We start from the raw sequence: 21,766 nt of genomic DNA on the forward strand, positions 1-21,766 counted from the left end.
TTAACTTGATCTGAAAAGTTGTTTTCTCGTTTTAGTATCATACCATATCCACTAAAGATTGTCCTAAGTTTAAAATATGGAAGAAAAAAAATATTTACTCGTGTCGACAAGACTTCACAACCTCAACCCTTATGGAAAGACCCTCGTGGAGGCACCCGAATCACTATCTGAAAAACCTTTGTTTCTTTCGATGTTTTTCGACGAATCTGTAAGGAAACGCTCAACTTTAAGAATCTTACACATATAAATGGCTCAAATACGAATTTTTTTCACTTTCGCTTCCGGGCCATTTTGCACTCAAATTCCATAGGTGTTAACTTAGGAACTTTTTTCCCCGTTGAGACAGGGTCGTTAACTCGATCTGAAAAGTTGTTTTCTCGTTTTAGTATCATACCATATCCACTAAAGATTGTCCTAAGCTTAAAATATGGAAGAAAAAAAACATTTACTCGTGTCGACAAGACTTCACAACCTCAACCCTCATGGAAAGACCCTCGTGGAGGCACCCGAATCACTATCTGAAAAACCTTTGTTTCTTTCGATGTTTTTCGACGAATCTGTAAGGAAACGCTCAACTTTAAGAATCTTACACATATGAATGGCTCAAATACGAATTTTTTTCACTTTCGCTTCCGGGCCATTTTGCACTCAAATTCCATAGGTGTTAACTTAGGAACTTTTTTCCCTATTGAAACAGAGTCGTTAACTCGATCTGAAAAGTTGTTTTCTCGTTTTAGTATCATACCATATACACTAAAGATTGTCCTAAGTTTAAAATATGGAAGAAAAAAATATTTACTCGTGTCGACAAGACTTCACAACCTCAACCCTCATGGAAAGACCCTCGTGGAGGCACCCGAATCACTATCTGAAAAACCTTTGTTTCTTTTGATGTTTTTCGACGAATCTGTAAGGAAACGCTCAACTTTAAGAATCTTACACATATAAATGGCTCAAATACGAATTTTTTTCACTTTCGCTTTCGGACCATTTTGCACTCAAATTCCATAGGTGTTAACTTAGGAACATTTTTCCCCGTTGAGACAGGGTCGTTAATTCGATCTGAAAAGTGGTTTTCTCGTTTTAGTATCATACCATATCCACTAAAGATTGTCCTAAGCTTAAAATATGGAAGAAAAAAAACAATTACTCGTGTCGACAAGACTTCACAACCTCAACCCTCATAGAAAAACCCTCGTGGAGGCACCCGAATCACTATCTGAAAAACTTTTGTTTTTTTCGATGTTTTTCGACGAATCTGTAAGGAAACGCTCAACTTTAAGAATCTTACACATATAAATGACTCAAATACGAATTTTTTTCACTTTCGCTTCCGGGCCATTTTGCACTCAAATTCCATAGGTGTTAACTTAGGAACTTTTTTCCCCGTTGAGACAGGGTCGTTAACTCGATCTGAAAAGTTGTTTTCTCGTTTTAGTATCATACCATATCCACTAAAGATTGTCCTAAGTTTAAAATATGGAAGAAAAAAAACATTTACTCGTGTCGACAAGACTTCACAACCTCAACCCTCATGGAAAGACCCTCGTGGAGGCACCCGAATCACTATCTGAAAAACCTTTGTTTCTTTCGATGTTTTTCGACGAATCTGTAAGGAAACGCTCAACTTTAAGAATCTTACACATATAAATGGCTCAAATACGAATTTTTTTCACTTTCGCTTCCGGGCCATTTTGCACTCAAATTCCATAGGTGTTAACTTAGGAACTTTTTTCCCCGTTGAGACAGGGTCGTTAACTCGATCTGAAAAGTTGTTTTCTCGTTTTAGTATCATACCATATCCACTAAAGATTGTCCTAAGCTTAAAATATGGAAGAAAAAAAACATTTACTGATGTCGATAAGACCTCACAACCTCAACCCTTTCGAAAAGACTCTCATGGAGGCACCCAAATCACTAACTGAAAATCCTGAGTTTCTTTCAATCTTTTTCGACGAATCTGCAAGGAACGCTCAAGTTTGATGAATCTTACAACATATAATTTGTTAAAATACGAATTTTTTTTCACTTTGGCTTCCGGGCAATTTTGCAATCAAATTCCACTTAAAACCCTAAAACCCTATACCCTAAACCCTAAAACCGTAAAACCCTAAACCCAAATATTATGAATTTGACATGTGTAGTAAAAATACCTACCTTTAATCTTTTTATTTTTGATCTTGTTTTTTTTATTATTATTATTATTATTTATTTTATTTTTTTATCATATTTCATAGGTCTATCATTGGCACTTTTTTTTCCTATTTGAAACAAGGGTCATAAAACCATTTAAAAAAGTTGTTTTTCTCGTTTGAGTCTCTTACTAATTTCACTAAAGATTGAATGAAGAAAGATTGAATGATGAGTAAAATAAGAAAGGAATAAAAGCATATAGTTTCAATGGTGAATTCACATGAAGCACATAATGCGATTATATTGGACGAATTACACAACCTTAAGCTTGGTCCTAACTCATAACTCATAAATACCAAGTATGCAACGCAAAAAACTGCCGAAGAAAGTTTTCTAGATTTCCAGTACCTGTCTTAGAAGTTGAAAGCACTCTTTGAAACGGGTTCAAGGTTACCCTAACAGATTCCTAGAGAACTAGTGCGGCACTAACAGTCAAAAAAATATCCAGCTTTAATTATAAATAAAGCCCTCATCACTGGATCATATAACTGTACAGCAAGCCCAAGGACCTTCAGGCCAGTCCTCCGGGGAGTGATAACGAAAGCGACCACCGTCATCATTAACAGTGGTTGACATCCTTCCAAGGGCAAACTACTGCATTGCCATATGCAGCATTCAATAACCCATTCCCTGACTTCGGGGAGTGTCCATTTTGCAGAATCTTTATCTTGGCGTGTCCATTGCTTGTTGTGTCTGCCGAAAATTGGCTTACACTTCCATTCTTTTGTAGAAAGGCGTCTAATTGGCCACATGCTGCCTTAATGAGCCCTGCAACCACGAGATTTGGTACAATCGCAGCGTGAAGCAACAAGCAAAATTACACCTAAGCAACATTGGCGATCTACTTCCGAAGTATTAAAAGCAGAAGCTATCAAATATATTATTACATAAGTTGCAATAACTATGGTGAATTGCTGAACCTAAAAACTGATGAATAAATCGGCTACCGGATGATAAAGCAAGTAGCGTACCTAAAAAGAGCGGGGAGGGTTTCCCTGGTCTGGACTTAAATTCAGGATGAAACTGAACTCCCACGAAGTATGGATGGGCATCTAACTCGACAATCTAAAGCACAATTCCACACACGACTAAGAAACTAGACATCGCACGACGATAGAAAACGCACTCCACACAATCATCATTTAATAATTCATACCTCCATACGACGACCTGTTTCATCACTGCCAACAAAAGATAAACCAGCATTTTCAAGTTGACACACCATATCAGGATTGACCTAACCACAAAAGAAAAAAATGAATACTGGTGTCTTAACTGGTAAAAGACCGCCTAAGGAAAGTTTCCAAGTAAACTAAAAGAATACCTCATATCTATGCCTATGTCGCTCATCAACAAACTTTACATTGCCATACCTTAAACGCAGTTGCAAAATAATATAGGTCAGGGACGAGGAATGAAATATGAGATTCATCAATAACAAATGCTAATTAAAGCCTTCTTTATCTATCCTATCAGCTCTGAAGTCTACCACAGATATTACACAATTCAGGAGTAACATGCCAGTAAGCTTTAATCAATATAAGGTCCTTACAACTTTGCAGATTTGCAGTCCATAACATTAAAGTAAGTTCTCCTTGACCCTAAACGCATAGTTCCTCCCATATGAGTCTTTGAACCCTATTATCAAGAACAGAAACTCAAGTTCAAAGGATACGTGGAAACAACGTGAACAAACTTGTAAATGGCACACCTCAGGCATAAAAGCCACACAAGGGTTTGCGGTTTCAGGATCGAACTCTGTGCTGTTAGCATCATGTATACCAAGAACAGACCTGGAAAATTCAATGACAGCAATTTGCATCCCCAGGCATATGCCTAGAAAGGGAATCCCATTCTCTCGGGCATATTTGGCTGCTAGAATTTTCCCTTGTACTCCCCTATCACCAAAACCTCCTGGAACTAGAACACCGTCAGCACCCTGAAAATTAGTAATAATCCAATAAGTGCATAAAAATTAACATACAACTACAGAGAAGAAGAAAATAAATTTAGCCACAAACTCAAAATGTAGGGGCACCTTTAAAAGTTCCCACGCAGCTGCATAAACCTCGGGGGCCTGCGAGCAATAAATAAATCAACTAAACGATCAAAGGCAGAGAAGCCACTTAAGAACAAAATGTACCTCTTTGGCAGAAATATCTTCAAGATCCCCAGCTGGAACCCATTCTACAGTAAGCTTTCTATTGCTGACGACAGAAGCATGTAGAAGGGCCTGACCCATGAAGCTAAATATTAGGTTCTGATATACGGTTTTTTAGACTAAGCTTTTACATAAATTAAGGCATATTTATAAAGTGAAAGAAAGCAAGCAGGAGTAAGGTGCCGTTAAAACAGAAAACACACATCACATCCATGAACTGTAGACAGAAAATTTATTCTCCTTCCCTCTCAACTACATACACTCGTTTTGTAATGGCCCTCGAGGAAAATATGAAAGGTGTAAGAAAATCATTGTGGAAAGAGGTGCTAATGTAGGAAATTCACTTTTCCCTAGGTTACCCTCAATTCTAGTAAATAAAATGGCTTTTATAATAATGAACTATTTAGAAGGAAAAAAAAATCAAAGAACACCGACTTATACAAACTAGTACTTGAAGTTCTTGCAAATAGGCCGCTGACTATTGTTCCTTGCACCATTTCCGCATCATTGGGGTACAACATAAGAGTTATGGGCAATATGAAATTTATGAATGATATAAGACAAGAATGACTCAAAGAGCCTACAAGTTACTTACAGAGTATTTTTATACTTATTCATCTACCTTTCTTTTTCAGATGACCTAAACTGCGTAGCCGAGACAAGTGCATACATGAGCTTTGGGACTATACTGATCAAGATAGATCCCAATCATGTTTTAGACTCTCTTATGCTTTGACATGCATATGTTTTTTTATTATAATTTTGTTTACTTTTTTCAAAGCATCTTGTAATTATCTACTTAATGAATAATGTCAGACCTTGTTTTGTTGAAGTGTATACTCTCTTTTTCTTTGCTTTTTTCTTTTTGTTTAGTTAGTTTTTCGACTACCTTTTTTCCGGCATTTTCCTTTTCTTATATTTCCTTTGGGTATTCTATCACTCGCTCTCAATGAAAGTCATTTTTTCAATTAAAAAATAAAAATGATTGTGCTACTTCAATTGAAGCCAATTAAAGTGATTCTCTATAAGCTAAAGTTCGACACATTTCTTCAGAGTTTGGCAAAACTTTTAAGAAAAAGGATAAAGTTGCCCCTTACGAATAGCTAAATTTGTAGAATGGCCTTAATCCCCCTAGATCACCGTAAATGAGCCTTTTGTACTAAAGGATATGGACCAATCATAGAACCTTTTACATGAAGTGAAATGCATTAGCTATCCACTCTTTGGTCAGTTGGACGATAAGTGACAGAAAAGGAAAAGAAGTAATAAACTAGCCTTTCAATACCAATAACAAAAAAGCAGATATGTCTCATCTCCTCCATCTTTGGTACGCTAATTGAGTTTAATGAAGATCTTTTTCCTACTACAAATGCCACGAAAAAAAAAAATAAATAAAAAAATAATAATAAAAGAACAAAAATAGAAAACAATGCAACACAAAACAAAAAAGGAGTTAAGTGCTTAGTAGTTCCCCGTCCTTCGCTTCCCGGCACAAAATTATGGACTAGTAGTTCATAGTGTACTAACTCATTACGTAGGTAAGATTGTGTATACGCACAAACCTAGGCTTACAATTTACAATACCATACAATTGCAAAATTACAAAGGAGGAAAAATATCAAAGTAGAATGTATTATGGACTATTAACAATAATTATATAAGACATTTAGCAGACAGAAAAGCATCAAAAAATGAATTAATTGTTTCAAATGTTGAGAAACCCCAAAATAGGGTCCCAAGCCCCCGGGAGGTTCAAAACATTTCATGTTCTGGGACCTACCTTTAACACAGAGAGGTACGAATCTGAAAGGCCTGTGTATTTACCAACCATAGCAATTTTGACCTATATATTTCCACAGTTTGAAACAAAAAAATTGAATGAATATTTTTATTCTCAAAACAAAGTAGAAGCATAGGATAAAGTTTAACAAATTAGATAAGTGCTCAAGACCCACGGAATCATGTAACTTATCATATAACCTTGTCCTAGACGTCCATTCATCTAAATCTGGTTCTCCTGCTACACTGGAAATTTGTAAATGTTAGCTGACCAATGTCTTCAGTGGAAATACATCCAAGAGATTCAGACAGATAAGATGCAGGGACGTGAGATAAAGATTTTATGTCGATTAAAAAAAAAAAATACACTTGCAATACCAACCTGTGAAGATTCAGTCCTTTTAAGAGTGCATTATGAGCCTTCTGGTCCTGTTGAAGAAAAATGTTCTAGTCTTTCCTCGCATAAAAAGAAATAAGACTAAAGAAATCACTTACTCTTAATAGCAGAGGAATATGCCAAATATTTGGCACATCATAGAGAGTGATTATATTCTCTGCCTGTCAAGAACCCAATTCATTAGTAACAAATGCAAAGTATCAAATGAGCATGTAGAAGAACATCATCATATAGTACCGGCACATGACAAAATTGAGCAAGTTTTTCCTTAACATTTTCATCGAGTTCCTGTTAAAGCCAAATAAAAGTAAGATCATGTGTAGTCCCAAGCCTCTAAAGTAAGTAAAAGGGAAAGGGAAAACCTTTGAACTGCGGCAAGCTAAAATATTTGGGACCAATCCCAGTCCTCTTAGACCTCGAACACTGTGTTGAGTAGGCTTAGTTTTCTATGGCTCAAAATTAATAAAAAACATTCAGGCAAATCAGCCATCGTTAAAAGATAACGCATAAGTTTGTGCCTCATTTTTCTCTCTTGTCTTTGACAGATAGTACAGTGGGTAAGAGAACATATGTATACGGAAGGCACATTTTCCATGCATACCTGTTCACCAACTACATTGAGGACCGGAACAAGGCTAACATGAACCAAGCAGAAATTTCCAGGACCTAAAACAAGACATGTTAGACAAACTGACCACAAGGCAGGTTTCTCAAACAAAATTTAGATAAGATTAACTCGGCTCATCAAAGAAGCTGATACATAAACAACTCTGACCTACGCGGTACGAAAATTGGCCAAGTGCTTCAATAAATGGCATCGATTCAATATCTCCTGCATGAAGTAAAACAAAAACAGAGGCTAGAGGCTCTAGTTTTCTACACAGACACACACACAAAAAAAAGGAGTACGTTTCTCAAGAAACATGCTTTGAACTTATACCTATGGTGCCACCCAATTCAATTACACACACATCAGCTGGACCTTCTTTACTATCAACTGGTATCATTGCTACACGCTCAATCCATTCTTGGATGGCATCTGTAATGTGTGGAACAACCTAATAAAAATAGAAATGGAATCAGTGTGCCATTAACATTTCACTATAGAACTGAGAACAGAGACAACACAAAGTCTAGCAGACCTGAACAGTCTTTCCCAGGTAATCACCTCTTCTCTCCTTGTCAATCACAGACTGTCAAAATATCAAGGGAGAAAGTAAAACTAGTAACGATATATGCACAACTTCACAAACATGAAGACAAGCGAACACAGAGAGGCAATGCACCTGGTATATTTTTCCGGTTGTGATGTTGTTATCACGAGTTAGTGTGATGTCCAAAAATCGTTCATAGTTTCCAAGGTCCAGGTCAACCTAAAGAAAGTAGTCATTCATGTTACATAAAACAGAGAAGCTTCATAGAAGGCTAGGTTAGAGTCCAACCACGATTAATATCTGTACAAAACGATTACAAACTGATAATCAAGAAGCCAAAACTTTAACAGTGGACTCTACTTGGTAATATTTAAAAAATGGAAGTAAAATAAGAACAAAGTGTCCCCCAACTCACTCATTGAAATACATCAAATTTTTGAAAAACAGGGCAAACGGCTTTATATACATGGAAAACATGATATGAAATTATTGGAGGGTCATGCATGCTAAAACAGATAAATGCATCAATTTACCTCACCACCGTCATCCAAGACGAACACTTCGCCGTGCTCAAAAGGAGACATGGTACCAGCATCTGTATTTAGATAAGGATCTGCAGATATGAGCAAAACACGTAACATTATTTAACTACTAACACTAAATTACCCGCCATATACATGAAAAGACAATGCATATGCAACCGAAACTGACAAACAACATTTCTGACATCTAAAATACCAATCTTAATGGAAGTAACTCGAAGACCGCAAGCTTTAAGGAGGACTCCGATACTGCTAGCAGTGACCCCTTTGCCCAGTCCACTAACAACACCTCCCGTAACCAATACGTACTTCATATTCCTCAGGTTCTTAAAATCCAATAGTTGGAGTATGTAAGCAGTTCTGAGGATGTGGAAGAAGAGGAATACAAATAGGGATATAAAGGGTCAGGGAATATTGATATTAGAGAAATATAATTAGGTTAAGACGGAACGGAGAGATTAACGAGAAATCGACCTCGTTCACAGTGACGGTCTTTACAAAGCTCCAGCCCAGCCTCTTACCGCATTCTTCTTTTGCTCGTGCATTTTCTCTGTCTCCGGAAAACTTTCTGGAATTGTTGAAACTCTTTGTGTGTGTGTGTATATAATATATATATATATATATACTATTTTGGGTTATCTTGAAATGATGAATCAACCTAGGAATGGGATAAGCACGAAAGCTGGCGCCCGGTCAGGTGGAAGGATAAGAAGATAGGAGTGTTCAAACTGTAAAGGAAGAAACTGGTTGAAATAGGCGTATCTGTATTGTTCTAAAGGCCGCGGAAAAAACTTCCCTCCTGGCTTCCTGTGCCTCCCAGGCTTCTCTCTCTTGGGCGGCGGGTGGCTGGGGAAGAACAACTCATTTCAACCAACAAAAATTACGTATAAATATGGAACGCCAGAACGCATCAACAACATTTTTCTTTTTCTTTTTCTTTTTTCTCTCCCACGCTTTTGTGTATTAAGTTTCGAATTAATAAAAATGCTTTATAACTTTAAAAAATAATAATAATAATAATAATCAGTAATATTCTTAAATATTTAAAAAAAAAAAAACAGTATAAAGTATTAATACGGTTAAATTTTTTAAAAGTTCCTAATTACTTTGCATCGTTATTATGAACGGAATCATAAATATAACATACTATTAATGTATTAAAAAAAAATTATATGAGAAAGGAAAATGTTTATCTATACCTAATATCATCTCTTTTCAATTTCGTCTATCTCGTCTCCTTCAATTTACTCAAACAATTTATTATTTGTTTTTTCCTCACTTTATGAATACTTTCTTAATTCTCCTTTTATCCTTTACCGATCAATAAATTTTTAATTCCTCAATAGTCGGTGGCTGCACCAAACCTTGTCTTGAATATCCACGTTTCTGCACAGTAGCTCCTCATTTCAGCCCATCTTTTGGAGTTTCCTGTTCCCTTGGGCCTACCTTAAGCCCAAACATTGTAAAGGTTCCTTTTCTCAATTTTTTTCTCCTTTTTTTTTTTTTTCGATTTTCCTTAATTTACTTATTTTATTTTTCTAGTTCTCCAAATTTAAATTTTAGGATGGTCACGCAATTACATGATTATTTTTCTGGATAAGGGTTTCATGTGTGTGTCGGGCACCAAACCATCAATAGTTATTGACGAGTGATTCTTGAAAATGGTTCTTGATGAGTAGATTACATCTCGTGTGTTTTGAGTAATCAACCACCAAGTTCCACGATTTTGATTGATTTATTATATAACTGTTGCCATGTCTCACCCTAATACTCAACGTGTTTTTAAAATAATTTTAAGGTAAAGGTAAAATCGTGACACAAGAATGTAAAAAGAGAAGAAACGGGGTCATGGGACAACTCTAAAATCTTGATATTTTCTCTACATTTTTGGATCGAACTTAATTATTTGTTCGAATTTTGTAAGAGCATACTCGAACATGATTTTATGGAAGTATCTTTTTCATATACTTTCGATTATAAACTTTCGATTATATTTTCATATATTTTTCTTTTCAGCAACATCAAAAATATTTTAAGAAAGGTAAATTAGAAGTATAATATACTAGAAATAACGACTCTCCACACTGATATGATATTATATGTTCTTATAGCTTTGCTTTGGGCTCCCAAAATGCCTCGTACCAATGAAGATTATTTCTTAGATTACAAACTCAGATTATTCTCTAAATTAGCCATCAACCATACTCATCAACAATAAAAGAGTGAAATTGAGGTTTAAAAAGCAATCCATTATTAAGTGCGGAGTTACGAACAGTAAAATGGAGGAAGTTGGAGGAAAAATAGCATAGGTGAAGTGATGTAGGGTATTAAATAACTGCACATAATGTTAAACTAAGAAAGTGAAAAGCTGTAGGCCTACTTGGAGAATTTGAATAAGTCGGCGGCGGAGGGAAGATGATAAGGGTAGGGAAATGGAAATGGAAATGGAAATGAAAACATTGTGGAGTTGGGGTGTCCCACACTAAGCTGATCTGGGAGCGCAGATTTGGTACGGGATTGGTGATCCGAAGCAAGCAGCCTACTCAAGAATGACCAATCTGTGTTCAACCGCTCCTGTTGCACACCCCCGCAATTTAGCCTCCACGTATTTTGAGGACACTCTATGGAGATGGGTGTTGCCACTGCTGAGTCCGGACTAAACAGCTGCGGCAGCTGCATGCACCCATCGAACCCATACTCATTATATGGCTGCTGCGTATGGTTATGGCTTTTCGGCTCTCCTATTTCTGCACCCATCAAGGCGGCGGAACCAGAACTACTGCCCCCCACCTTCGTATGCGCATGGTACTCCAAGCCCTCTGCCTTCTGACTTTTCTTCTTGAAAACCCTGCACACCACCCACCCATCTTCCTGCGTCTATCAAATAAAATGTGAGTTAATAAGTTTAATTTGTAAAAATTTGATTAAAAATATTTAGTAGTTATTGATTTTGAAAGTTTAGGAGATTGGAAGATTTGTTAGTAGCTGCGAGATCTACAATTTCCACTCTCAAGGTATGTTATTTCTACAACAAACAAAAAGAAAATTAATAAAAAGGACCCCCCCGTTAAAAAACTCTCCCTTTCTTCAGGTTCAGTTATTTGTGTTTTGACATATCGATTTGAATCATAAAATACATTTAAATACCCACATAACTGAATATAAGGAAGGAAATAGGACGATTATTATTATTTGTCTGTACCTGAATTTCGGGATCCTGATCTTCGAGGCGGTATTCATGCATGATCCAATCAGTCTTTTGGCCATGAGGAGCACGACCGGTATAGAACACGAGTGTCTTCCTCATGCCAATCCTCTTGGAATTGGCCATGTGAATGCCTTTGTCTCTCCCGGTTGCCTTCCAGAATCCAGCACTGGTGGCTCTATTAGTTCGAGTTCCCGTTGGGTATTTCTTGTCCTTATGGCTAAAGAAATACCACTCGTTCTGGTGCCCAGATCCAATTCTACATGTATCTGAACCCACCCAAAAAAAAAAAAAATCATTGCTCGTCAAATCAAAGCTTAATAAATTGGTAAGTATGAAGAATAATGAATGGCCAACCTTTGAGGTCCCAAGGCTCCAGTTTGTTTAGATCCACTTCTCTGATAACATCAAGCTCAATGGCTTCGTAGGAAACCTTCTTCCTGAGGTAGTAATAAAGAAGCTCCTCGTCTGTTGGATGGAACCTAAAGCCTGGAGGAACACTGAAGTGTTGGCCATTTTCGGGCATCATCGTCCCTTGATGGGGTTTTGTCTGTGTATTCAAAAAATGATGAACAAGCAGTTATAACAAGCTTGCATTAATGGAAGCAAATGGTTAAATGCAAGCTTGAAAGGGCAAACCTGGGAGAGGAAGAAGAGAAAGTAATTATCCTTTGCAGATTGGTATTGAGAAGTTGCCTTCAACGGCACGACGTGAATATAAAAAGGGAGAGAGAGAGAGAAAGAAACGTTAGCGCAAAGGTTAAGATTGACTGACAACCGATCAAAGATGGGCACAGAAATAAAGGATAAATAATTATTATAAAATTTGCATGGAATTATTTTATTTTCTTTTATTTGGTGGATTGAATGGTATTAGAAGAATATGATTAGAGTATGAGCAGGCTTTTCGTAAGATGTCTGTTGAACGGGGAACCTTGCGCCCAAAAAACATCAAGAAAATCTGCACAACTCTCAATTTAATACTTTTATTGGCATTTTCTTCCACAATTCTTCACCTCCCTACCTCTATGCTTCTCTATCTTTTAATTAAATAAATATGTTAATTTTTAGTACAAAATTTTTACATACCATACTTCAGACCCTTTTGGATAACAATTTTCAAATCTTAAAGCTATTGGTAGAAAATAAGAGGCCGTTATTATGATCTCTAAAATGTAAAATTTTAAATAAAACTTTATCTTCAGTTTTGAGATTATGTGGATCCAACCATCATCTCTTTCAACAAAATATTACATTTGATCAAAGTTCTACTCATCTACCAATGCAATGTTGATATAGTCATCCGGGCTTGAGTACTTTTTGGTTGATACAGGGATTCATCCACAATGTCAATAATGAAGCTTCACATCAATTCCTTTCGTTTGTAATTTGAGAAATTTTTTTTGGCTAGATTTAGACCATGACTATAATATCAATTGAAAAGGATAGCAGACCTCCACATATTTCTACCATGGTATGATATTGTACACTTGTGCATAGAACCCTTGTGGCTTTGCTTTTCAAACCATCTAAAAAGCCATATAAAGAAAATTATTTTTATATTATGGATCTCTCTTTTCTAACAATTGTGATACTTTGTTTGCACCTAACTCTATAGCTCTAGGTTGTAACTCGATTAAAGAACTTGTAGAGATATTAGTTTGGGCTGGCCTTGAGGAGGGTTTTTCATGTAAAAATTGTTAAATCTCCTGTGCTTGAGATAATTGATCAGTTATATAAATTATTTCTATCATAAATTCATAACACATAATAATTGAAGGTAGTAGTTCCACACACTGTCATAGTAGAAGGTAGGTCCACTGAACCAGCACATTTCATGCACAATTTAAACAAAATTAGAACCATCAACCACCGTCTCTGCCACGTTACCCTGATAAAAGTGAATATTTATATATCCTTTTTGGTTTCGGCCACTAAAGGACAAACTAGAAAGGTGTTTTTTCTTTGTAAGGAAGGGTGATTAAGTATTAATGGTGTACGTGGCGTTTTGACCCGGAGCAGAAAGTGATTGCGTGGGAATCCCTTCGAGTCTGAACCCAATGGATTGAGGCAACGGAGGCCTTGAATTGTGCATTCTAAGCACATGCAATGCAAAGCATTGACCAGTGGAGGGGTCAGGATTTGGACTTCCCCCATGATTTTGCTCTTATCACTTCTACAAACATAATATAAGAAACAGTAACTCAACAATTAAGAACATTAGCTAGTAGGGCCTCCACTCCAAATTCGTCCATCAAATCAAAGAGCGGGTTGTAGATCATCAGAGGCGCTCATAGGGCCTCCACTCCTTCACACTCGCTCTTAAAGGCTCCGGAACAACAGCGGACCAGGACTCCAATTCTGGAAATGGTCCAGTCAGAGCAACATAATTCTCACCCTTCTCTTTGGGCAGTTTTTTCCAACACAACTGCAATTAACAAGTATAAGGTGAAATTGTTAACTACCACAGGGCAATCGTATATGTATCCACATTTCTAACTGCAAAGTACCAAATGATTATGAAACCATACTAACTGAATCATATTTTGGCATCATCACTATGAAAATTCCATATGGATTCAATTTTCTTATCCATATACCCTCACAATTATCATGAATAAAGCCTTGAATTCCACTTCATCATTGATTCTAGCTACCATACTTTATTTTTGCTACGTTGGGTAAGTAGATCCTTCAACAAATGAGCAATAAGCAGAAGTAGATATTCTATCTGTGGAGCTACCTACCAATCAGTATCAATGTAAATTTCATTAAATGGGTCATGCTTCTTAAAAACAATGTCTTTGTAAATTGCTTCAAAGTGAGTTCGTCCTAGAGTACGCATGTAATTGATTGCCATAATAATTGCAAAAGCAATGTGTAGATGAGTGCAAGATAAATAAAAAGTAGTTCCATATTTTCCTCGTCTTTCACCCTTCTTCGTTGCATCTTGCGGCTTTAAATTTGATTCAATAGAAGTTCTTGTTGTTCTATAACCAAGTAAGCTGGTCTCTTTAAGCAAATCAATAATTTACTTATTTATTTTTTATCGACAAGAATATCTTTTTTGATGTAGCAATTCCATCCCTAAGAAACTCTTCAAAACTCCAAGTCTTTGATTTGTAATTCGTTTGCTAGTTTTTTCTCCAAACTATTTAGTCTAGCCTCATCATAAACTACTAGGATGATGTCACCAACATACATTATTAAAACAATCATCTTATCATTTCTAGTGTCTATGGAAAATGGTATGATCTACTTGACCCCGGAAAAAATCAGATGCGTGTGGCTAAGTGTCACGGTCGTACATTTTTAACTGTGCGACATTGTGATCTTGACACGCTCACAACAAGTTTTGAGGAAAGTCCAAGCCCCATATTCATTTTTCGCTTGACTTTGTGGCTTCGTCAAACCTTAGGTGAGGTTTGTCTTCGCCAACAAACACAACTCATGCAGAATCTAAGCGTGTTCAACCACACATGCCATTTGTACGTGCATGTTCAATCTTCTACAACCCAACCGACTTGCCTCTACGTTAGGCTAAGTCATCCGGTTCGACCTTGCCTCTACTAAGGGCCAAGGTCTCTTATATGCAACTTCGCATCTTATCTTGTCCTTTTGGTTCCCAATTAACACGGTCATCATGTCTTGATGTCATCCCAAGTCCCAGGATGTCATCGGCCAACTTAGCTTGCACCGTCATGCTCATCGAGAACGGACCCATGTGTCATTCGAAACATCAGGGCATCCCTAACATCCATCCATCTGGGTTCTATTGAGGCATTGGACCCTCCCATGTCCATGCCATACCATTTAAGGACTCCATACCCAATAGCGGATGCATATACCAACCTCTGACACATTGGCTGGGGCGCAATGTCGGTACACCTGTGCCGTTTAACACTATTCTTAAAGATCCATTTCAAAGAAAGTCGCTCGAGACACTCATCTTGCAATGTTCTCCATCACTGTGACACACGCATATACCACAGGATAGCTCGTTTAGGCCACAAGACCCAGGGTGGTGGAAAGATTATACCATGCCTCCTATTGAGGTACATTTTGAGGCATTTCCAATTTGGTAGGTGTAGACGTGATTTTGGCAAATAGTCATACGGTGTCGTGGAGCATTCGTCCAGTATCCGATTGACACAAAATTTGGCAAGCTTTCATCTTTCATATGGACGGACTTAACTCTAGAGCCACATGCCCAAACTCCTTTCAGAACCCCCACTTTCGAGGTTAAGGTCCGGGGCCCTAACTGACCCTTATCAAGCCTATCTTTGTCCCTCAAATCGACATCGTTGCTTCCTTGCTTATGCCTCAGCTTGGCTTCAATGCACATCTCTTTGGTGAGTTAGATGATGCACCGTCCTCCTCGGTTGCACATGACACTCATCTATCTTGGCCCTTGCATGGCCGGATGGGCGTCTCTTTAGGGTCGGTTCTTTGCTTGTTGTTACATGAGGGTCACAACTTACTCTCTTTATAGCATGGTTGTGACACTAGATACGAGTGGTGGACAATCATGAAACCATGAGTTTGTGACTAACTCTGAGGATGAATCCAATATATATTGGTTGTACTCCTACTTTTCGTGAATAGAATGAATCTTTCTATCAAATGATTAAAAAAAAAAGATCCATACCTCATCCTAGAATGATTTGGAAGATCCAAGAGACTGACGACCAATGATATTGGCCACAACGGCGGATAAAACAACTATGAACCATGATTAGTGTTTCTAAAGCATAAATAATAAATGATTGACATAAATGAAGAAAGCCACAAATAGACCTAGGAGAGATTGCCAACAGAGAGTAGTGGGCATGGACACCGACGACTAGGGTTATTTTTGTATGGTTAAGGTTTCAAGACAGAAATCGTGTAGTTTTTGAGAGGAGACAAAATTATCATTCACTTTTCTATTGGAACTAGTTATAGTTCAGCTCCAATAAATAAAACGAATCTAACTAAAAAATAGAAGTAAAATTTAGTACTATTTCTTACCTGTTTAGGAAATGCTTCGGAAAGAGCCTGAATCACCGAATTGCGTGGCAGGAAGGAATCGGTTGAGGATACTTCACTACAGATACCATTGTCAGTGACTTTGACTACATTCCCTCCACAGTTAATCATGAGCCGACCACCAACCATCAGTCTGTCTTTCAATTCCAACCACTTGCCAACCTATTATAAAAATAAAATGAAAAGATTCACTTCAATCATTAAACTGCTTGTAATACTCCGAAACCTTCATCCACAACCACAACCTTCTAATACTCAACTGACTACCCTACTACTTATGTCATCTTCCTAACAAACACATAGATGGGCCTCACAACACATCACGCACATGCTACACCAAAGCCCACCCTTCCACTTCCTACGTGAATACATTTTAAGAACCGGGGGTCGATCCTAATAGTTGGAAAAGCGTACAAGTAATAAATATATAAATATAAATCCATAAACCAGTAAAGGAAAAAGAAAAATGATTGAACCAAATTTTTGGACAAAAGATCAGTAGGACGAAAATTAGGCTATTCCAGCATATGCTAATGTATGGAGAATAAATGAATCACCGGCGAGAAAATTATAAACCAGCCTCGGAAATTAAAAAAAAAAATTAGAACATCTATTCAAGGAACATCATTAGTACAGTTGCAACTCGGACACAGAAATTTAACACAAAAGCCATAACTACATGCACAAGGTACATACCTGTTGCAACTGAGGCAAAATATCTCCATCAGAAAACAAGTCAATAACAATTCCTGAATATTATAAATACATATTAGCACAAAGGTGGAGAAAAGAGGAAAGAAGGGGGCAGTTTTCCCCTCTTGATTTGTCTTAGATTAAAAAAATATAATAAAAGAAAACTAAGATTTAGAATGTTTTCCCTAAATTTCCCCCTCCCTAAATTTTCAGAACAGAAAGATTTACCCATATAAAAATATTCATGTACAATTTTTCCCCTCCCTATGAACATTTTCTGGCTCTATGCTTGTGTCGGCATAAATAAAACAAAAGTATAGCTTCTAGTTTCCTCTACAGAATAAAGAGGAAATTCGTTAATATAAAAAGATGTAATACAAAACTGAAATTGAAGAAGATTGTTATGGATCTAGTATGCGTAAGATTAATTCAATATTAAGTAGTCAAATATTCCTTGTAAAATTGTACTTTTTTAGCAGTAGCAACTGTCAGCATGACTAAAGAATTTATGGCTAAGGAGAGGATTGAATTCTCAGGATCCCATGTAGCGAGGTGATGTTTGACTACTTAATGAGATGACAAAATATTGATGTAGTTTGACTCTCTTTGTTTCGGGATATTTTATGTTTTTATTGTTTTACAGAGGGTAAACTGATTTACTGAAGGGTATGGTCGTATTAGTTGGTTGGGCGTTTTGTTTTTAGACAAACTCAGTCTTTGGCTTTCCCTATATAAAGGAGCCATTTGTTGTGAGGTTCAGAATTGATCGTACTAAAATTCTTCAAGAATTGGTTACACCAGAAGGAATATGCATTCATGCTTCAACTCCCATGGCGTGTTTGCACACCTATTATTGTGTAACAGTTCAAGTCCACCACTAGCAGATATTGTCCGCTTCGGCCAACAGTGGACTATTAAGGATCGCACCCCAAGAGGAAACTCAGGATTCCTGAACTACTGAACGATGGACCGTCCGCCTCACGGTTTTAAAAAGCGTCTGCTGAGAAAGGTTTTCACACACTTGTAAAGAATGTTTCCGTTTCCCTCTCCAACTGATGTGGGATCTCACAATCCACCCCCCTTAGGGGCCAACGTCCTTGCTAACACACCGCTCAATTCTAAATCTAATACCATTTGTAACAGTCCAAGTTCACTACTAGCAAATATTGTCCGCTTTGCTCATTACGTGTCGCCATCAACCTCACGATTTTAAAACGCATCTGCTAGGGAGAGATTTTCACACACTTATAAGGAATGCTTCGTTCCCCTCTCACAATTATTGTGGATCCCACATGTGTGAGAGAGGGGAAAGTGAGTGTGTCTAAAATGTTGCATTTGATCTTAATGGATGGATTATTGAGTGATGAGGAATTAAATGTCTGCTGCCCAACCTCTTCATGGAACTCTTCTCTCCAGATAAAATTATGTTAAAAAACAATAAAATGAGGGAGAAACGATAGCATATAAACTACATGTTTGTTACATAAGAACCTCGAAAAGTAGAACTTTACCAGCATAACCCCCAGAGATTCTGGCCGATGGATCAAGGGCATCCCCGATGTGAATGTTAAGTATCCCACCATCATCAGAATGCTTCTCAAGATCAGATAGCCCGAAAAAGTCTCTTGCTTTATCAATTAGCTGGATTGTTAAGAAACAAACTGTTCAAGATGAAGTCACAGTGAAGACAGAAAGATAAATGTAGTTTTAACTTACAAGTAATCGTTCAAAAAATGTCAACTAAAACATAACTCAACTTGCTAACAAAATAAGACCAAGTGAATAATTACAAAAAGATTTGGTCACAAAAACTATTGAACAAAATACAAGATCAAATCTCACACGAAGGTCTCTCAGGCCCCTTAAAATTCTATTGTCTGTCTCAACCATGTCCCAAATAACAGTACACACCCAACTTTGCGTTAGTTCCGGGTCCATTTTTGTTTGTCTTTTCTCCCCCTTGGGAAATAGTATCTCTCAACATTTTTCTTCCTTTTTAAACAAGAGGCAAATCTTTATTGAATAGATGAAAAGAGACTAATGCTCAAGTGGAAAATATGGTAATAGAGAAACACTTCTCTTTCAAATTTTAAATGAAAAACACCACTCTACTGAAGATGAATCTCTATAACTTATGAAAAATTGTTCATCTCCATGCTATAATTATATCCAAATCTTTATTTTAATGATTTTTGGTGGTTTAAGATATCATCGCCAAATAGTAAACATCACTTAAGGATACCTATTCCCGTCTTTCCCGTGCATGAAACGACCCCAAAGGGGAAAGAAAACAATGGGAAGTCACATAGAAATAATCTATATTGTTTCTCAACTTCTGAATTTTCAGAGACTGATAGGTAAAGAAACCAAATATAGCTTACGATTCCATCAATCTCCCAACCTTCAAGCTGCAACGAGGGCCATGAAGCAAGCATCAAATGGGCAGTAGTCCCCCCTCCCTGTTTAAACAGTATAAAATTTCAGTCATGAAATCAGTAATTTGGTTTAGAAAAGTTTTAACATTTATTTTCGAAAGGCACGTCATTATTGAAGAATGAAGTGTTTTACCAATCCAAATATAGCAATTGGACCTTCTGGAATTATAGCTGGCAAGCTAGCAAACTCATCCTACATGATGCAGAAATACAGAGCCCTCCGTAGTAAGAATAAATTTATAATATAAAAAATAATGTAGTAAATGATTGGAAATTAACATTTTTTTAGCTCAAAGAAATATAACTTAGGCATATAAAAAAATTATTGAATGTTGAAACAGAATCCTTTTGATTACTACAACAAACACAAAAAATACAGAAGGATATAAAGAGACTACATATTACTGATTTTACAATGATTTCATGTTGAAATAATTTTTTGGCTGATTTGAAAGTGTGGCTGCTGGAAAATGATGGCTCTTCCTCATCAAATATTTCTCTCCTAAGCTTATTGTGAAGCAGGCAGTTTTGAATAACCAGAAATCAAACATTATAGGCAAGCGACGTGCCCCAAAAAGGTCAAGGTTTTCTTCAGAATCTTCTCTTTTGAGAGGCTGAATACTCGTTTCAGAATCCAAAGAATTCTTCAAAATTCCATCCTCTCTCCCAATTGGTGTGTTCTTTGTCAAAACAGTGGGAAATCGTTGATGCATATCTTCTTTTTGTGCCCATTCGCTGCTAGTTGTTGGGATAGGCTGTTTAGTTTGTTTAGTATTCAGTGGTGTTGGCCCAACAAAGCTTTGGATGCCCTCCAACTCATTGAAGGCCCTCATTTTAAAGCTCAGACGAAAATCCTTTGGTCCAATGGAGTCTTTCCCAACTGGAGACTTGGTTTGAAAGAAATTCCAGAACTTTTCATGGTCAAGAAATGAACAGGGATGTCTTGGGATTTGGCTACTCTTTGAAAGCTTAGATGAAAGTTCTCTGGTCCAATGGAGTCTTTCCCTCCTAGCTCTTTAACTTTCTATCTTCACAAATCGTGGTGAATATCTCCTAACTCTGATGCCAATGGACAGTATCACACAACTCACACACTCAATCTAGATAAAGAACATGAAGAACAAGAGAGAAGACACGAAGAGAAATATCAGCTAAAAGTTTATATTGATGACTTCTAGTATGTATAATCACAGAGAATACAAAAAATACAGAAAGTACATTTTCAAAACACTGTCTAGACAGATATATGATTCAGTTTACTATGCGTAGCTTTGCTATTGTCATTCCTTTACATAATCATTTACCATATATTGTCATTTACTATGACCATTTACCATGTATAGTCATTTATTATGATGCATAGCCATTGAGTAAAGAGAGAAAGAGCACCAAATTCAGGAGCCATGGAAAAATTGAAGAGGGACTCCAGACGATATAAAAAAATTAGAAAGGAACGGAAAGAGAAGGTTACAAAATTTATAGTTTCTTTTTAGTTGAAGATAATATCCTTTTACGTTCGTGCATCCGTATTGGTGAGGGAATAGAAGAGAGCGAGTTTACTGACCCAGTAAGAACCTGTCCAAATCTGCTCCTTGTAAAGAATGCTGTGCACATTATCTGCGTCAACAATGGCGGCACAGTTTAGAAGGTCTGAATTCCCTTTAAGAGGATAAAAATTGAAGATAAGGGAGAAACGAAAAGTAGTACTAGAAGAATCGAGAAGTAGCATTCTGGATTCGGGAGTGTCTACAATAACAATGTCATTGTAGTAGCTAGTTGTAGCGGTCAACACTTGAAATTCTTCTTTTTCTTCCACTCCTTCCTCAACGCTCCGGAAGCTGGGATCACCAGTGGCCCTTGTCAATTTTCCGACGGAGGAATATCGAAAATCGCTCTGAATTTTGGTGAAGTTTAGTGAACTACATAGGTAACGCCTACTTCGACATATATTTACAACTCCGAAACTCCATGGACGTGCGTAAATTTGAGGAGCAAGTGCGTACGCCATTTCCTTCCTGCTTTATCCGACTCCGTGCTTTCATGTATATATTTAACCACAAATGCCGCCAAACTCTTTTTTTCTTTTTTTAATGATTAAACTCTCTCTCTCTCTCTCTCTCTCTCTCTCTCTCTTTTTAATTTTTTTTAATTAAAAAAAAAAAAAAAAAAAAAAAAAAAA

At 37.0% G+C, this 21,766-nt stretch overlaps 3 protein-coding genes across 7 annotated transcripts; all 3 read right to left on the minus strand.

The window, feature by feature from the left end:
* Positions 1–2,371: 2,371 nt before the first annotated feature.
* Positions 2,372–9,170, minus strand: LOC111455333 (CTP synthase). Of its 2 annotated transcripts, XM_023096953.1 has the most exons (23): positions 8,885–9,170; positions 8,701–8,794; positions 8,423–8,586; positions 8,218–8,297; positions 7,817–7,903; positions 7,673–7,723; positions 7,471–7,588; positions 7,306–7,362; positions 7,132–7,196; positions 6,893–6,976; positions 6,768–6,818; positions 6,629–6,691; positions 6,516–6,562; positions 6,310–6,379; positions 6,135–6,197; positions 4,337–4,426; positions 4,232–4,270; positions 3,905–4,132; positions 3,746–3,831; positions 3,518–3,566; positions 3,350–3,430; positions 3,165–3,258; positions 2,372–2,961 (listed from the first exon to the last, which is right to left on the minus strand). In XM_023096953.1, the coding sequence occupies exons 3-23, from the start codon at positions 8,538–8,540 to the stop codon at positions 2,753–2,755; spliced, it is 1,830 nt and encodes a 609-aa protein (XP_022952721.1). In that variant the 5' UTR covers positions 8,541–8,586; positions 8,701–8,794; positions 8,885–9,170; the 3' UTR covers positions 2,372–2,752. The 2 variants fall into 2 exon arrangements, with proteins under 2 accessions (XP_022952721.1, XP_022952722.1); XM_023096954.1 differs by lacking the exons at positions 8,701–8,794; positions 8,885–9,170 and having other exon boundaries at positions 8,412–8,432.
* A 1,284-nt stretch (positions 9,171–10,454) lies between these two features.
* Positions 10,455–12,223, minus strand: LOC111455340 (NAC domain-containing protein 76). 2 transcript variants are annotated; one of them, XM_023096962.1, is made up of 4 exons: positions 12,071–12,223; positions 11,789–11,981; positions 11,429–11,700; positions 10,455–11,103 (listed from the first exon to the last, which is right to left on the minus strand). In XM_023096962.1, the coding sequence occupies exons 2-4, from the start codon at positions 11,958–11,960 to the stop codon at positions 10,603–10,605; spliced, it is 945 nt and encodes a 314-aa protein (XP_022952730.1). In that variant the 5' UTR covers positions 11,961–11,981; positions 12,071–12,223; the 3' UTR covers positions 10,455–10,602. The 2 variants fall into 2 exon arrangements, with proteins under 2 accessions (XP_022952730.1, XP_022952732.1); XM_023096964.1 differs by lacking the exon at positions 12,071–12,223 and having other exon boundaries at positions 10,455–11,097; positions 11,789–12,064.
* Positions 12,224–13,205: 982 nt separating this feature from the next.
* LOC111454843 lies at positions 13,206–21,643 on the minus strand. Of its 3 annotated transcripts, none has more exons than XM_023096316.1 (8): positions 21,295–21,643; positions 21,152–21,204; positions 19,721–19,780; positions 19,554–19,611; positions 18,664–18,813; positions 17,156–17,208; positions 16,442–16,621; positions 13,206–13,859 (listed from the first exon to the last, which is right to left on the minus strand). In XM_023096316.1, exons 1-8 carry the CDS (start codon positions 21,593–21,595, stop codon positions 13,713–13,715), a joined length of 1,002 nt encoding a protein of 333 aa, XP_022952084.1. In that variant the 5' UTR covers positions 21,596–21,643; the 3' UTR covers positions 13,206–13,712. The 3 variants fall into 3 exon arrangements, with proteins under 3 accessions (XP_022952084.1, XP_022952083.1, XP_022952085.1); XM_023096315.1 differs by having other exon boundaries at positions 18,664–18,793; positions 19,534–19,611; positions 21,295–21,642; XM_023096317.1 differs by lacking the exon at positions 13,206–13,859 and adding an exon at positions 14,027–14,174 and having other exon boundaries at positions 18,664–18,793; positions 19,534–19,611.
* Positions 21,644–21,766: the final 123 nt, after the last annotated feature.

Source organism: Cucurbita moschata, unplaced genomic scaffold (genome assembly GCF_002738365.1).
Source record: "Cucurbita moschata cultivar Rifu unplaced genomic scaffold, Cmos_1.0 Cmo_Scf00017, whole genome shotgun sequence".
Lineage (NCBI taxonomy): Eukaryota > Viridiplantae > Streptophyta > Magnoliopsida > Cucurbitales > Cucurbitaceae > Cucurbita > Cucurbita moschata.

Coding starts and splice junctions, on each gene's coding strand:
- LOC111455333 (XM_023096953.1), bottom strand. CDS start 8,540: ATGAAGTACGTATTGGTTACGGGAGGTGTTGTTAGTGGACTGGGCAAA. Junction 6,380..6,515: donor AAAGGACTGAATCTTCACAG/GTTGGTATTGCA, acceptor ACAAATTTCCAG/TGTAGCAGGAGAACCAGATT. Junction 3,259..3,349: donor AAACAGGTCGTCGTATGGAG/GTATGAATTATT, acceptor ATTGTGCTTTAG/ATTGTCGAGTTAGATGCCCA.
- LOC111455340 (XM_023096962.1), bottom strand. CDS start 11,960: ATGATGCCCGAAAATGGCCAACACTTCAGTGTTCCTCCAGGCTTTAGG. Junction 11,701..11,788: donor GGAGCCTTGGGACCTCAAAG/GTTGGCCATTCA, acceptor GGGTGGGTTCAG/ATACATGTAGAATTGGATCT. Junction 11,104..11,428: donor ATCAGGATCCCGAAATTCAG/GTACAGACAAAT, acceptor TTTATTTGATAG/ACGCAGGAAGATGGGTGGGT.
- LOC111454843 (XM_023096316.1), bottom strand. CDS start 21,595: ATGGCGTACGCACTTGCTCCTCAAATTTACGCACGTCCATGGAGTTTC. Junction 17,209..18,663: donor AATCTCTGGGGGTTATGCTG/GTAAAGTTCTAC, acceptor TATAATATTCAG/GAATTGTTATTGACTTGTTT. Junction 16,622..17,155: donor TTTTGCCTCAGTTGCAACAG/GTATGTACCTTG, acceptor TTTTTATAATAG/GTTGGCAAGTGGTTGGAATT.